At 47.3% G+C, this 17,352-nt stretch overlaps 1 protein-coding gene across 12 annotated transcripts in view; it reads right to left on the reverse strand.

The window, feature by feature from the left end:
- Window positions 1–17,352, reverse strand: part of EML1 (EMAP like 1) — an 889,011-nt gene that overhangs the window by 125,679 nt on the left and 745,980 nt on the right. For all 12 annotated transcript variants that reach the window (XM_085626396.1, XM_085626393.1, XM_085626400.1 and 9 more), the window contains one exon: window positions 7,096–7,206. In XM_085626396.1, coding sequence (XP_085482522.1) covers window positions 7,096–7,206 — 111 coding nt within the window. The remainder of the gene's footprint in view (window positions 1–7,095; window positions 7,207–17,352) is intronic.

Genomic DNA, 17,352 nt, shown 5'->3' on the forward strand with positions numbered 1-17,352 from the left:
CTGCCTTGCATATGTCATCTAAGGGTATATTCCCTAGAAAAGCCATAGAAGCCCCTAACTTTCTTGTAGAGTGGGCTTTAGGGGGAACAGATAATGTTCTCTTTGCCTTCTGATAGCAAATTTGTATGCATTTTACAATCCACCTAGCTATCCCTGATTTTGAGATGGGGTTGCCTTTATGTGGTGGAGAAAAGGAAACGAACAACTGTTTGGTCTTCCTGAAGGGTTGCGTTCTTTGTATGTAATATAGCAACGCTCTTTTCACATCTAGTGTGTGTAAGGCCCTTTCCGCAACAGATTGGGGTTGCGAAAAGAAGACAGGTAATTCCACTGATTGATTGAGGTGGAAGGGGGTAATGACTTTGGGCAGGAACTTCGGATTAGTTCGAAGTATGACCTTGCTGTGATGCATTTGTATGTAAGGTTCCTGTATGGTGAACGCTTGTATTTCACCAACCCTTCTAAGGGAAGTGATAGCTACAAGGAAAGCTGTTTTCCAGGTGAGAAATTGTAGCTCACATTTGTGCATTGGTTCGAAGGGCGGACCCATTAGTCGTGTAAGGACCAAATTTAGATTCCATACAGGGGAGGGTGGTGCCCTGGGAGGAATTACTCGTTTGAGGCCTTCCATGAAGGCTTTAATAGCGGGCACTCTGAAGAGTGACAAATGCTGTCTGTTTTGTAGATAGGCAGCGATCGCTGCTAGGTGTAGGCGTATGGATGAATACGCCAGGTTACACCTGTGAAGATGGAGCAGATAGCATATGATGTGTTGTATGGATGCATCTAGAGGGTTGATTGTATTGTTACGGCAGTACATTACAAATCTTTTCCACTTTGCGGCATAGCATGCTCTAGTGGTAGGACGTCTGGCTTCCATGATGATGTTCATGCAATCAGGGGGAAGGTTAAGGTACCCGAATTCTAAGATTTCAGGAGCCAGATCGCCAGGTTGAGCTGAGCTGGGTCCGGGTGCCTGATTTCTCCATGGTTCTGGGTTAGGAGGCATGGGGAAAGGTGCAGTTTTTGATGTGGTACCACTGATAGTTGTAGTAGCGTGGTGTACCACGGCTGTCTGGCCCACGTCGGAGCTACCAGAATGAGTGTGAGGGAGTGCTGTTGTAGTTTCCTGACCACTAATGGAATTAGTGGGAGAGGTGGAAAGGCGTATGCAAATCTGCCTGACCAGTTCATCCATATCGCATTGCCCTTGGACAATGGGTGTGGGTATCTGGCGGCGAAGCTTGGGCATTTTTTGTTTTCGTGGGTGGCGAAGAGGTCTATTTGAGGATGCCCCCACTGTCGGAAGAATGGGTGAAGAACTTGTGGATGCAGTTCCCATTCGTGTAGTTGTTGAGTCTGTCTGCTGAGCAGATCTGCTATGGTGTTTTGTACGCCTGGAACATGTTGTGCCAGGAGAAAAATGTTTTGGGGAATTGCCCATCTCCATATGCTCTGGGCTAAGCGGGAGAGCTGGGGAGAGTGTGTCCCCCCCTGTTTCTGTATATAATACATCGCAGTCATGTTGTCTGTGCGAATGAGGACTGCTTTGCCTGAAATCTGCTTTTGGAAAGATTTTAGGGCTAGAAAGATCGCCAAAAGCTCCAGATGGTTGATGTGGAGCGTTTTTTGCTGTGGCGTCCATAGACCTTGCATTGTGAGGTGTAAGAGGTGCGCTCCCCAGCCGGAGAGCGATGCGTCCGCTGTTAGAGTCACTTGGGGAACCGGGTCCAGGAACGGCCGTCCCTTGGAAAGGTTTGTGGTGTTCCACCACTGCAGAGAGTGATGTGTGCGGCCGTCCACCAACACCAGATCCGTCAGCTGACCCTGGGCCTGGTTCCACTGTTGTGCTAGGCACTCCTGAAGTGGACGCATGTGGAGTCTTGCATGGGGCACTATGAAGATGCAAGACGCCATCATCCCTATGAGCTTCATAAACACTCTTGCTGGTAGAGAGTGTTGAGGAAGGAATATTTTGCGTAAGGCTAGAATGCTTGTGATTCTGGCTGAGTTTGGATAGGCAATACCTTTTGAGGTGTCTATGGTGGCCCCGAGATATTGCTTTGTGTGAGATGGTATGAGGTGGGACTTTTGGTAGTTCACCGTGAAGCCTAGCTGATGAAGCAGTTGGATGGTGCTGTTTGTATGTTGCACGCATTGGTGGTAGGACGCGGCTTTTATGAGCCAGTCGTCTAAGTAAGGGAAGACGTGAACATGTTGACGTCTGAGGTGTGCTGCTACTACTGCTAGGCATTTGGTAAACACCCGTGGTGCAGTGGTGACCCCGAAGGGGAGAACCTTGAATTGGTAATGTTGCCCGTCCACCACGAACCTGAGGTATTTTCTGTGAGAGGGGTGTATTGGAATGTGAAAGTACGCGTCTTTCAGATCCAGTGTTGTGAGAAAGTCTCCCTGGCAGAGGAGTGGGAGGACTTGTTGTAAGGTGACCATGTGAAAGTGGTCTGAATGTATGTAGGCATTTAGAGGCCGGAGATCCAGAATGGGTCTGAGGGTCTCGTCTTTCTTTGGGATTAAGAAATATAGGGAGTAGACCCCTAGATTTCGTTGATTGTCGGGTACCTGCTCTATGGCGTGTTTCTGGAGGAGCGAGAGTACCTCTTGTTTGAGCAGTGTGGAATGCTCTTGGGACATTGGACGGTGCCTTGGTGGGATATTGGGTGGGGTAGATGTTAGCTCGAGGCAGTACCCTGACCGAATGATTTGGGTCACCCATTTGTCCGATGTTATGGACTCCCATACGTGGATAAAATCTTGTAGTCTGCCCCCGACCGGAGTGGAATGGTCTGGGGGGAGCGAAGGGGAGTCATTGTGCGGGTGGGGTGGCAGAACGGGTATTGTTGGTTTTCCCCCTGCCCTTATTGTTGTTGCCTCTGTAACCACCTCTTTGGTTGCCCTTTGAAAAGGTATTTTGAGGAGGGGATTTGTAGGAGGTAGAGGCATTATCGGTGGAGGAGCCTCTACCTGTGCCACGAAAGGACGAGCGTCGAAAGGAACGCTTAGAGGCTTGGGTCTGGAGCGCTCCCATAGACTTCGCTGTGTCTGTATCTTTCTCCATTTTTTCGAGCGCTTCGTCTACCTTTGGGCCAAAGAGTGTTTGCTGGTCAAAGGTGTGATTAAGTATTGATGTCTGGACCTCAGGCTTGAACCCTGATATCCTGAGCCAGGCATGGCGGCGAAGCAGGACACTGGTGTTTATGGCTCTAGAAGCAGTGTCTGCTGCATCGAGGGCACACTTAATGGAGGTGTTTGTGATTAGTTTGCCCTCCTGTATCAGGTCATGAGCTTGGCGTTTGTATTTCTCTGGAAGGTGCTGCATAAGAGCCTCTAATTCATCATAGTGTGCTCTATCATATCGCGCAAGCAGTGCTTGTGTATTTGCAATGCGCCACATGTTTGCAGCCTGGTAGGCGGTGCGTTTACCAGACGCGTCCAGAAGTTTAGATTCCTTGTCTGGTGGTGGGGCATCTCCTGAGGATTGGGAGTTAGCCCGCTTTCTAGCTGTGGAGACAACTAGGGAATCTAGAGGAGCAGGGCCCTTGATGTATGCAGGGTCTGTGGGTGCCGCCTTGTACTTCTTCTCTATTCTAGGGTTTAGTACTCTGGCTCTGACAGGGTCTTTGAATACCTCTGTAGCGTGCTTGGTGACACCCTTAAGCATGGGTAAAATAGCAGTGGAACGATCTTGTAAATCAAATGTATCCAGTAGGAAGTCTTCTTCCACTGGTTCCGTGTGCATGTCCACCCCATGGTAGTGTGCTGCTCTCTGCACTAAATGGTGAAACCCTAAAGAGTCCTCTGGAGGAGACGGCCTTGATGGGTATAGGTCGTCTTGAGGTACATTGGGTACATCAGGGTTATTATAATCCTCCCATGGATCTGGGGTCCCTGGTGGAGTGGGATCCATTGGGGCGTCCCCTGGGTCATTGTCCGGGTCCCCGTCATCCGGGTCTGGGGATGGGGCCGGATCGTAGTGAGGTAAAGGTGGAGGGGGTGGTGGTGGGAGGGGGGGTGGCAGTGGGGAGGGTACTCTAAGGGGAGAAGTAGCTGAGTCCCTCTTTTTGGGTGGAGGAGGAGGAGCCGGAGCCTCAAGGCGACGCTTCTTAGTAATCACAGTCAAAAGGCCAGTCTTTGGATCTCTGGACAAAGTCTTTTGTAAAGGGTCTGGTGTAAACAGAGCCAATGGCGCCGAGTCGTCTGTCGGCACCGGCGATTTCGGAACCGGAGGTTTCGATGTTCTGTGTACGCCCTGCTTTTTGGAGGTCTCCGTGTGTTTCGGCGTCGAATGCTGTTTCGGCGCCGGAGCGTCGGTGCCGACCGATTTCTGTTTGTGTTTGGTCGGCGCCGAGTGTCCAGGCTTCGGCACCGGTGGTTTCGGAGTCGAGCTGGATTTTGCAGGCTTCGGTGCCGAGTGGTGTTTATCGGCACCGGGCGTCGGCTGGCTCGATCCCGAGCTGCCGTGAGACTGAGTGCTTCGACACCGGGCCCGAAGGTGGGGTGATCGAGGCTTTGGTTTTGGTTTTGCCCAGGCCGGCAGGCGAGGGAGTAACCGGAGTCTCTTTGGTTTTCGGTGCGGGGCTGGGAGGGGGCATTGTACTCACGGCCCGCTGTCCTGGTGTTACGTCCTCCAGGTCGGAGTCGTCGGCCTCGGAAGCGCTGACGATGTCTTCTCCCAGTTCGGTGTGTGTCTGCTCCGAAGCTTCGGCGTCGTCTCCGAAGATGTCCGGTGGAGCTGTCGAGGATGAGTGCGCCATGGTGCGTCGAGCCCTTCGATCTCGGATCGTTTTCTTCGATCGAAAAGACTTGCAGGCGGGGCAGTCTCGAGCCTCGTGTTCCGGAGAGAGGCAAAGGTTACACACCTGATGGAGGTCGGTGTGGGGAAATTTAGACCCACATTTTGGGCACTTTTTAAACGGAGTCCTTTCCATCGGCCGGGACCGGAGTCGCGGAGGGCCCGAAGGCCGGTGTCGATGTACGGGATGGAAAAAGTGCCGCTTCGAGAGATGAAGATGATGAGGAACTCGAAGAATCGAGGATTTTCCGTCGAGGCTGGAACCGTAGAAGTTCGAAGCCGGAGTACGAAGTATCACATCCGAGCCCGATGGCGGAAAAAAACAATCTGAGGATGGAGCCGAAGCCCATGCGCAGTACGGACCGAAGGAGGAGTCACCAAACTCGTGACTTCCAAAGACGGTCCAAGAAGAAAAACAAACTGCAAACATCCGGGCCCAACACCAGATGGCGACCTATGCTAAGTGTACAATCTGCAGCTCATATGCCTCGAACACACATCTTTAGCTATTTTGCTTTTAGAGGCGTCACTGTCAGTTGGCTCCTAACCCGAAGATCCAGATCCCATTTGGGAATGCTGCAGCCTTGCACCCCGTCCCTTTGCTTCTTCTTCCACCACTGGCAAAACCTGCTCATAGTTGGCCATTTTCAATATACAGGCCCAAGTCGGATACCCTTGGCATCATGGTTTGTGCTGACAACTAGTCCTACATCTTCCCCACAGTAAAGACATGGAGATCAGTTAGGCCATAAACCAGTCTCAAAAGAACCTGAACTAAGTCCTGCCAGGACACCAGATCTCTGTTGGGTCAACGGCCCAGAGCACTTCCGCCCTTCAGGATAGGAGCCTCCTTGTTACCAGTCTATGATCTTGTATCGTCCCCTGTTCTCTTGCCCACTGTCCAGCATTCTGTGGCTCCTCAGCCAGGTGTATGCTACACAAATACAACTGCATTCATACAAACACATGAAAATATACAGTGCACAGTGATCCGTCCCACTATGAGTGCCTTATGCCAGGTTAGCTCCACACATGCTTACTATGCATGCCATCATTGTAGGGGGGATTCCAACAAGGCTGCTGGAAGCTCACAGCTGTCCTGTAAATTGTTTAGGGTACTCTGGGTTCCCACTCGTGTCTGTGCCAAAGTGAAAAAGAGCGAAGAAACCAAAATAGAAATATTGGGATTTCGAGTTATACTGGTTAGTTTGTTTCAGTGTTTAGGAGCGATAACAGGAGCTTTTCTATTAATTGGTGCTTAATGTCAAAACACTGTATGGTCCACCATTTTTTGTTTCAGAAGCCAGGGAGTATCACTTGGCAAAGATCAGCTTTCCATCATCAGACTGAGAGTATTGCGAAGTCCTACCACGTTCATCGCGAATCGAACAAAAATGCAACCAGCTATTGCACCAACTTCACCAATGGCTCAACATGCATTTCCTTAACCTCCCCTCTAGATACTGCCCCCTTTGCAGTGCTGGGTGAAGACAACACATCTCAGTGTTGTTCCAGAGGCACTGTCCGCTCAAGGGTCGGAGGAATAGTTTTAAGGCACTGTGTATCACTCACAAGTTATTGTATAAAACACGCCTGGCTACACCTCAACACAACTTTACTAAGTTCGGAGAGAGAGAATGAAACAATGAAAAGATTTACAAGACTGAATGTGTTGCAGTGAATTTAATATTCTCTGTAGGATGGACACGAAAGGCATTTTACTGCTTTCCAGCAGGAGTGATGGGAAACAGATCTAGAGACTGGGTATAGATGATCATGTCAGATCAGACAGAAAAATGTAAGACAGCTTTGCGTTTAGGATTATATTTTTCCATCAAGCAGCACATTGCCTGCAAAAAGGACACCTGTCAAAGGTCACGAGATGACTAGCTCTAGTAACAAGCTGCAGCAAAAACGAACAGCTGGACGGTGATTAATGATGGTGGAGCCTGCATTATGGAATTTCGATTTTTGTCTCCGGGTGTATTTTGTTTTGAAATTCATTAAGGAAACCGCGCGGTCTCCTATAATACATTAACTCACCACAAACAAGAAAACCATATCCCGGTGTAGAGCAGCAACTAAATACATAGCAACGCGCTTATATTAGAAATACTATGTTGCTAAAAATGAATATAAACCCCATTCATAAAGTAATCTTCATAGTCACAATATCAGATTATAGCTCAAGGCACCAGTGATTAAATTCTGCAATGCCACCTCAAAACATGAAATGTTATGACCAAGCAATACAAATGAATCAAAACATGAATTTATTCACTTACAGATTTGGAGAATGCAATGCATGTGACCGCACGGTCAAAGAACCCCATTCCAATGATGTGCGATGTATTCAATGTAACTGAATCCCAAATTCGAACATGTGGTTGCAATTGCTGGAAAAAAAAAATTGACACAAAATCAAAGTTACATCGGTAAGAACGTCGACTTTGACAAAATGAAAGTACCTGCTAGAGCTATTTTGGCACAAATTGGGGAAAAACAAGCGCCTTAATGCATACAACTGATAATTTGTTCTGAGAGCATAATCCATAAAGTGACTTTCAGCACACTCAAGAGAATACACATAATAGAGAGAACAGAATTACTAAAGGAGTTTGGCGTTCTATTTGAGTGCTTTCAGCCACCCATGGCATTCATACTCTAAATCTTTTGGGATTTATAACAGGAATAAGAGACCAGAATGTGCAATGTGAATTTCCGGGTGTCGGATTGGTTGAACCAGATACACATGCATGCGTCATTCTCTTTTCCTATGACAATCTAACATCCAAGGCCACATTACAGCTAGGGCTCACTGTCCCGGTCTTACCTGTAGCACATCCTTACCCGTGTGTGCTGGGCAGAGACTTGGACAGTTCATACTATCACAGTGAATGCACTGTTCATAGTGACTGCGCAATCACACCCCAATACGTTCAGGAGGACATTGGTTTAGGGCATCCCGGAGTTTAAGGACACCAGTGCGCCTTACACTGTAGGTAGCATTCTGGCCGGAGACTCAAAGGGGGGCTGAGACCCCCCTGCAGGTAGGTTCAGTGAGTGACTTAATCCACCTGTAGGGGGGTGTCTGAGGGGTCACTCCCAGGGGGGGGGGGGGGGGGGGACCACTGAGGGTGCACTAAATGTGTTCCAGGCCCATGTGGGGCAGTCAGTGCATGTTCTGAAAGTCTCAGAGGGTGTGGAATTCCCATGCCACGCAAATGAGGACACACTCTTGGGATCATGCCAGTGCTGTTCGGGCTGGACTGTTTTGCATATGGCCATGTCTGAACTAGGGTGGCAGAGTGAGATAAAGAATGATAATGGATTAAACCCAGATCAGTTGCCTGGGGGTGAGTGCTTGCAATGTTCAGCACTACGTCCATCATCCCCTTTGGTTTTGCTTTGTTCGCTCTAAGTTGGCAGGGTATGCCCAGACGTGGGTCCCTTGCTCACTTTGCCACTGGATTCAAGATAGCCTGGCTGATGAGGGTTATGAACCCGAAACCGGTCCCAGGATGCTTTTTTCCGGTCCAGGGAAGACATGGCTTGGAAGTTCGGGCTGGACTGTTCCCGTGAGGCACCGGGTCAGACTGATCTGCATATGGCCATGTCTGAACTGGGGTGGCGGAGTGAGCTAAAGAATCATCATGGATTAAACCCAGATCAGTTGCCTGGGGGTGAGTGCTTGCAATGTTCAGCACTACGTCCATCATCCCCTTTGGTTTTGCTTTGTTCGCTCTAAGTTGGCAGGGTATGCCCAGACGTGGGTCCCTTGCTCACTTTGCCACTGGATTCAAGATAGCCTGGCTGATGAGGGTTATGAACCCGAAACCGGTCCCAGGATGCTTTTTTCCGGTCCAGGGAAGACATGGCTTGGAAGTTCGGGCTGGACTGTTCCCGTGAGGCACCGGGTCAGACTGATCTGCATATGGCCATGTCTGAACTGGGGTGGCGGAGTGAGCTAAAGAATCATCATGGATTAAACCCAGATCAGTTGACTGGGGGTGAGTGCTTGCACTGTTCAACACTCCGTCCATCATCCCCTTTGGTTTTGCAGTGCACATTTAGCACCAGCGTGATCCACATTAAAGGAGCTATACTAGTGTTTAAGGCCCTGTAACATTAAAGTGCACGGAGGCTCCAAAAATCAGGCGCACGCGTCAGTTGTGCCCCAGAGCACTTTGCATGGTAAGGCTCCTGCTGATTTTATTGTTGTTCTCTTAGAAGCAAATGCAGTCTATTTATGCATTATCTAAACCAGGCGGCGCACTGCCCGGTACAAACTAAGCCGTTTCTGCTCTATTGCTCTTCCCATTACAAAGATTTATCGCATGGGACCCTTTAAGCTAGAGGTGCAATGTGACTGCAGGCTATGGGAAAGTACGAGAGGAGTAAAGCACATTTGAATACGTGAAGCTGTTACTTAAGGTCGACTTATAAAGTTTAGAAAGCACAACACACAAAAAAAGAGAGCACTTTGCAACAGAAACAAAACATTGTCATAATTAAAAGGAAATGTATCTTTTTTTTTTTAACTCCATCCACATTACCATATGTCCAAGGGCCTATGCCATGTAATGCTTTGCGCTATGAGACTTTTTTTACCATTATAAGAATTGGCTAATAAATTCTACTATGCAAAATGCTGCCGACCAAAAACGAATCAAAAAAACCCACACAAGAGGACTCAAGTTCCATATTACGAGGGACAAATTTGTTTATCTACTACTGTAGGGCACCGTGTGCCCCCAAGCTGCACAAACGTCTGGGCCCCTGAAGCACAACAGAGTGTTCACATCATGCGCAGCACCCAGTGGCTCCCAATAAAAAACACCAAGTGCTCCCATAAATCACATATTCCCAGGGCTCCGAGTTGCACTGCCTACTGGTCCCACTGCGACTATTTTAGCGGATTTGATGCACATAAATCTGGGCCTCCAAAGCACAATACTGAACCGGATTATGTATGGTTATTGGCCAGTGAGCAGGGCCGGCTTTAGCACTGTTGGCGCCCTGTGCGACAATGATTTTTGGAGCCCCTCCCCAATGGATTCCCGCACTACCACCCTTTAACTGTCTCCATAACCACTCTCTCTCAGATGCATTTAATTCGTTTTATAGTGTCACTCATAAAAGTGAAGGGTGTCAGAGCACTTTACATTGCACACACATTAGAGAGACAATCAATCATATGTGTAAATCAATGTATAGGAAACGTTACATAAGATGGAGGACTACAAGGGGTAGGATTTAAATGTCATCCATACTGGTAGGGAGTATAGTTTAGGGGGGCTTGGTCTGGAGAAGCACAAACTCAGAATTTGAAACGCAATACCATGGTTGGGGGTTCTCTTTAATAATCAGATATTATTTCCACCCAAATGAACCCTTTGTGAAACATTAGGATAATGAAAGTCTGGGGAAAAAAATCAATACGCTTTAATCTGTGCTTGAAGTCTGCATTTCAGTTCTTTTATGACAGTTAGTAGCTCACTGTTTTACATCAGGTGTTTAACTTGTAAACTGCAAGTAACAAAAGGAAGTATCTGACTAAAGCAGTAACCCACTGGCCTCTTTATGTATATTCACTTTGTGATTTGCATGGTACACATTCTCTGCAGCAGGCATATTAACCCTCTGCACTACCTTATGAGGAATCAAAACTTCCAGCAGTCAAAACTTCCACTAGACATAACTACGGTCTCTCTCCGGGAAGACCATTAATCACCGGAGTTAACTTGCCATTTTTTTTATCGGATGAAAATTGCTGGAGGCCAAAAACGTGGCCGCGTGTGCTTTAAAAACAATGTAAAGTAGCAAACAGGCGCCCCCCACACGAAGTCTGCAGCCGGTGCGGTGGCACCAGTCGCACCACCCTAGAGCCGGCTCTGCCAGTGAGGATTGATGTTGTATGTTTGTTGTTGTACTGTTGGTCTAAAAGGGGTCCTGTTTGTGTGCCTGTAAGCAGTGTCCATCTGCAATCCTGCACTATGCAGCAGTCAGACCGACTGGCCGAGCCATCGCTGGCTTCTAATCGCATTAGGAGACATCTGAAGTCATGCATATTAAAGGATTCTCATGTTGAAGAAGCAGGTAAACAAAATTGCTTCAAAACAGTTTCTCAGCATGCATTGCCCCTAACACTCTCCTTTCTAAACTCCCCTCTTGCGTTTTGCTTTCTTAGATGCCTACATTGCCGAGATATGTAATATTAGGAAATGAATGGAACACGTCTCTTCTTCAGACCTCTCTACATGTCGAACGCAAGCATGGGGTAGATATTTTAGAGAGCTTTGTCCCTGTATCTGGAACAATTTGCCATTTGACTTTAACCAGACCTCCTCACACCAACCCTGTGAAAACCTTTTCATATTAAGCAAGGCCTCCTTGTCTTTTTTATTACCTCATCTCTCCAAACAAATCTAAAAATAAAGTTACAAATCTGCTAACGGGTCTTAACCTGTGGTCCAGGGACCCCTGGGGGTCTGCAACTGCTTATAAAATTAAATAAATTTAACAGATTAATAAAGCATATAAAGAAGTAAAATGTAAAAATGAAAATTTTAAGATGTTCTGTAAATGTGAAGGAATTGGTCGGCTGTGAACTAGGGCAAATCCCTGGGGCAGGATGGCTTCCCGGTAGAATATTATATGTAATACTGCACGGCCCTCACGCCATTTATAATGAAGTGATAATCAACTGCGGCTTCCCATTGGACCTTAATGAAGCCGCCTTTGGGGTCCTAAGTGGACCCCATTTTATTTTTCTACGTCCTGACCTCATATGCCGGGCCCACTGTGCAAATTTGCGTGAACGGCTCCCGCTCCAGGGTATTTCCAATTCAAAGGGAGACTAGCCAAGGTTGTCCCCCGTCCCCCCCTTTTTTGCAATAGCAATGGAACCCCTGGTGGCCTGGTTCTGCTGTGACGCACAGCTCCAATCGAAGCAGGGAATCAAGGAGGATCATATTGCACTTTATGCGGACGATGTTCTGCTCTTTATGAATGACCCTGACACTATGGGCTCCAGAATACTCCATAGGCTCATGCTTTATGGTCGAGCCTCTGGCCTTAGGGTTAACCATTCTATGCCCTTACTTTTCCCGCTAACATGCCCTCTATAAGATTATGGCTGGCAGACCTCCATCCCGCTTAGGCGGCCAAGCTTCCTATACTTGGGCATCTACATTTTCCCTCTCCTGGATCTACTCTTGTTACCGAGTTTGCAGACCTTGGGGATGCATCTGCGTGGTGATATGGAGCGTGGTCCTCTATTCCCTTATGGGCAGGATTGCCTTAATTGAAATGATGTTACTGCCTTGCTTCCTGTACTTTCTGCAGAACTTGCCCCATGCCATTCCGAATTTTGGGTCGAAGCCATGGTGGGGCCCCTTCTGTGGGCACACAAATATCCCCCTATAGAGCTGTATCTTTTTGTTGGCCTTAGGACTCGGAGCAATTTACCACTGCTAACCAGTGCTAAAGAGTATGTGCTTCTCCCCTAAACAGGTGGACATTTGTGTATACCCGACTGGCATATTTAGTTAACCTGTAAGTCCCTTGTAAAGTGGTACCCCATGTACCCAGGGCCTGTACTCCAAATGATAGTAGTGGGCCTGCAGCACAAGTTGTGCCACCCACACAAGTAGCCTTTCAAACGTCTCAGGCCTGCCATTGCATGGCCTGTGTGCACAGTTAACTGTCCCTTAGACTTGGCATTTAAAACCACTTGCCAAGCCTTAAAACACCTCTTTTATTACACATAAGTGATCCCTAAGGCAGCCCCTAAGGGCAAGGTGCTGTGTAACTAAATGGCATGACATTTACTTTAAGTTTTCCATGTCCTGGTAGTGATCAACAGCTAAATTCGTTTTTCACTGCTGTGAGGCCTACTCCTTCAATAGGCTAGCATTGGAGATTCCTTAAAATGCCTTTTAAGATATAATTCCTGATCGGAAAAGGGTAGCTACTTCATGTTTAATATCTTTGGAATGGTAATGATAAATCCTCTTTAGTGATAAAGTTGGATTTCACATTACTATTTTAGTAATACCACTTTTAGAAAGTGGACATTTCTCTGCTCTAACTTTGCTCTGTGTGCCTGCAGCCTGCCTTCGATACAGATCTGGGATGGGTGACAGCTACACTTTGTGCATGCTCTCTAGACAGCCACAAGACAAGAAGGGCTAAGTGAGACTGGGGATACATCTGCATTCATCTGCACACCGATAGTCTTCCTGGGCTGAGACAGGGAGAGGTGGCTCACACTTACATCTGGATAGGCTGTTTACTGCTCTCATACAAAGGGCTGATTTACCCCGTATTGGTAGCCTGGAGCTAGGGCTGGGCTGAAAGGGATCCTTGTGCTCTTCAGAGTGTTCCTTTGAAGTCACCCCCTACATCAAAGGCACTTTTGAGCATAAGTACAAGGGCTCGGGCCCTACCAAATTGGTACATTACGGGACCTCAAAAGAACTCTGCTGAAGTAAAGGCTGCTATGCTGAAGAATTGCCACTCTGCTGGGCCAGACTGTTTTAAGGAACTGCTTCCCTACTTTTGTTGAGATGCCCAGCTGCCCTCTGCCCTGCTAGACGACCAAGGACTAAGCCTCAGAGTGACTCCAAGGGCTTGCCCCTATTCTGTAGGAAATCTCAAGGACATAAATGATTTTCTCCCTGTGCAGCTGCCGTGGGACTCAGTCATTTGTGAGTCCTGCAGCTGCACTCTGATGGCCAAGTGGTTAAAGCATCAGCGCTTCCCTCGTCTAGAACCCCGAGCAGCAGAGCTTTCTGCACAATCGCTTCAATGATCTGCACTCCCCTCATCAAGAGCACCCAAGGAACAGCGCTGCTGTCTGCACAATCGTCAAAACGATCAACGCTTCCCATGACATGAGGGCAAGCACTGCTGTGCTCACAAACTGGCATATGTGCACCTGTCTTGCCTCTGGCATTGGAGCACCCCGGTGGACATACCACTTGGTACACAGCCCCTTTTGTCCTGACGACCGAAGACGTGCTCATGCCGCCATTCCTCTGAAACCGGGCGTGCTGGATGACTGTGTGCCTTGCCTATGTATGCAAGCAGGGTCGTAGCACAACTTGCCAAATGGCAGCTTCTTGCATCACCACAGCAGTGTTGTGGAAAACAGGGGCCGTACTGTTTTTACCGCCGACCACGCAACATCGTGGGCAGCTGAGGGAGGGAATTACACAATCGCATTCCCGTCCCCTCAAGACCATGTAATGACACACCGAGTCGTGATACTAATATGGCTATTATACCATTCTTGCCCAGAAGAATTGCTGTAAAGGCTCTAAAGGCGCACAGTCAATTCAAGCACTGTTTTTGCAAGTATACATTTAAAATTGATCTCATTATCTACTGATTGGATTTTTGTTGTTTTGGTCTGATTTTATTCCCATAAATATGCCTTATTTATCTAACCCTGTTTGGAGTCTTTTTGTTATGTTTTCATTGAGTTACTGTGTATGCTGCACGAATACTTTTCAAGATTGCTTTTGTTGAGAAGCCTGCCTGCTCTGTGCCAAGCTACCAGAGCGTGAGCGCAGGTTATCTTTGTGGCGTATCTGACTTACCCGAAATAGAGTGGTGGGTTCTGCCTGCTTGGTTGCATACCTCAGCCAACCAGAAATTCAATTTCTAACAGCGACTGACCTTCTGTACTACTGGGCTGCACAACGGAAGGTACTGAATGACTGGTTGTTCATGGGACTTGACAACCTGGCTTTACGAGGGCAAAACATCCCTTCTACCATGGGAGGTGGTGATGGGCCACATGTTTGGGTCGTGGATCCTCCGCTCCCTACAAGACTTGACATAGGTGATGTTTACAATCTGGCACGCAGCCATGTAGAAGACTGGCTGGATGGGCAAGCTACACTCCCGAAGCCCCTTTGGAAGGGTACTTTGCTCTGTCAAGTAGCTGGCCTGGAGGGGTTCGGAAGATGGGATCTAATCTATAGCGAAACCCTGGGGGAAATCGGTGGCAGGGCTCTCACATGCAGTCCTTTTCGGACTTGTGAGCGGATTTTCAATTGCACTAATCACAATTCTTTAGCTTTTTACAGCTCTGACATGCTTGGTCAGCTCATGAATCATTTCTGGTGGAGGTACCAGAGTTTAGTCCTAGGGAAGGCAAAATCCTTATGGCTCCGCTGTGGCAAAAGGGGTCTCCCAGATAGAACGTTCCCCGGCAGATAATGCACCGGATTTGCTAAGTGCTCTCTGTGCTAAATGGGAGGCTTGGGCTAGTGCTCTGGGGGAGGGGAAGTGAAGTGAGGCGCTCATGGCTCCATGGGAGCTGGTGATTTCATCCTGCCTTTGTATGATCCAGATAAATGATCTTTACTCTACTTATTTGATGGTAGTGAGGTTGTGGAGAGCTCCGAAAGATATCTAGTGGGGTTGGGTTCCCTACTTGGAAAAAGAGACAATGTCCATAACTGGAACTCTAATACCTTCCTAGACATGCTGGCTTGGCAGCTGGCGATGGACTGGTATTCCAAAACGGAGGAACCGGTGTACATCATAAGAAATGGGGTCCTTGGTGGGAATATTTTGGGCTCCAGGGTTTGTAACTGCTTATGCTCTTTATTCAGGACGTCAAAACCAAGTGTGATTCTGCTTTACTTATTTTGTTATATGCTTTTGCATTCTTTGCTAATATATGCAAAACCAATAAAAAACTATTTACTCAAACACAGATGAAGGAATTTGAAATTGGAGGTTAAAAATGAAGTTATCCTCATATTGATTTGTGGGGGGGTTGTAAGTGCATCAAACAAGATACAATATAGGTGAGTGGCCATTAGAATTTAGAAAAGCGCCAACCTTCCCATTGAAATTGCAAGTTGCATTTTTAGGTTTTGCCTAATCAGCGTGCAAGCGCTGCTTAGGAGTGACCTCTTGGAATCGGTCTGCACTTTTTGGAAAACTCGCGCATGTACTGCACTGTTTCCAATGAGCGCTCGTGCATGTACGGCATACACCTTGTGGGAGAGAGCAGCGGCACCATCTGTTTGCAATTATCGCGCCCGCGCTTTGGAAACAGATGGCTATGCCAATGCTTGTTTATGTTTGTGAATATTTCATCATTTGTGTATTTGTTTTTTTTTTTTTAAACAGTTTTATATAGCGCGAACTTGACCCGAATAGGGTATCAGAGGCTTTACATAGCACCAGTTACGTTACATGAGAACACACATTCATTTTTGTTAGGCACGGTGAGATTAAGTGAATTGCCCAGAATCACAGGATGTTCAGGATGTTCAGGAGTCATTGGCGAGACTCGAACCCAGTTCCCCAGGTTCGAGGTCGACCGCCCTAGCCGTTAGGCCAACTCCTCTCCCTATTTATGTGATGAATGTTTGTTTTTGTATTTTTAATCTATTTTTGTGGTCCAAATCGTAGAAAATGCTTAGGCCGGGTCATCCAGTAATGACTCATTGGCGGTCGCGGATTTCAATGATGATTTGGCGTCCACAGAAGTCAAAAGGTTAAGAACTACTGTGCTAATGTATTAACTACACCGATATGCACTCACTATCACGAAATTCCACAAGGGGGCAGTGTGTCCTATAATGTCCGTTTTTGCAGAAAAGAACGCTACTCAGTATTGAATCAGCTCATAAGGTGACTAAACGCAGCGCAGTAATGATCAACGTGGGGCTCAGTCCTGTGAGGCTATCAGGATCGTTTGTAGCAAACTAGTGTTTCCCACATAAAAAGTAACGTCAATGTTACTTGAAAGCTCTGCTGCGCCATTTTGGATTTTAACGCACAAAGCGCTCTGGCAGAATTTTTGTGGAAGTGCATCACTATAGAGTGCATGTAAGTGTGTTTGTGTGGGGGGGGGGGGGGGGAATTTGCAACAAAATATTTTGGAGTTATAGCTTATTTTGTTTTATTAAGCCTCCATTGGTCCACTGCACTTACGACATTTCTTGTAAAAATCCTCCTGCATGCTGAAAGAAGAATTGTAGAGTGTTCAGCCCCATCACTTGAGCCCTGCTGTTCAGGAAAAATGCTTGATGTAAGGAGCCGGCAATTCAAAGAGATGTGTTCCCTTATACTTAAAATGCATTGAACACAGATGAAGTGAGATCGCAGGTAACCTATGCAGCTCTCGTGTGCTCCAAGCAATTTGCCAAGAGGGTGGAACACTGAGGACCTCTCCCTTAACTACCAAAAGAAGCGAAAACCAATGTACAACATCCCCACTGCAGGAGCAGCGTGAATCACATGAACGGATCTTATTGGCCCAGCATTTCTGGCCTGCAAGCATCCTTTGGACTGACTGCTTTCCCTCCAGTCACTCTCAATGCACTGCTCCCCCTAGTGGACATTTTAGATGAATAGGCTGTTCACTGGTGCTTTACTTTTAGACACGTCTATCTCTTATTTAATCCAGTTCATTTTGCTAGAACACCTGATCCAGCTGAACTTACAATTTAAGTATATTTAGTAAAGTCCTCCCCGCTTAGTAAAACTTCGAACATTTGTTGTGCTTAATT

The sequence above is a fragment of the Triturus cristatus genome, chromosome 9 (genome assembly GCF_964204655.1).
Source record: "Triturus cristatus chromosome 9, aTriCri1.1, whole genome shotgun sequence".
Classification (NCBI taxonomy): Eukaryota; Metazoa; Chordata; class Amphibia; order Caudata; family Salamandridae; genus Triturus; species Triturus cristatus.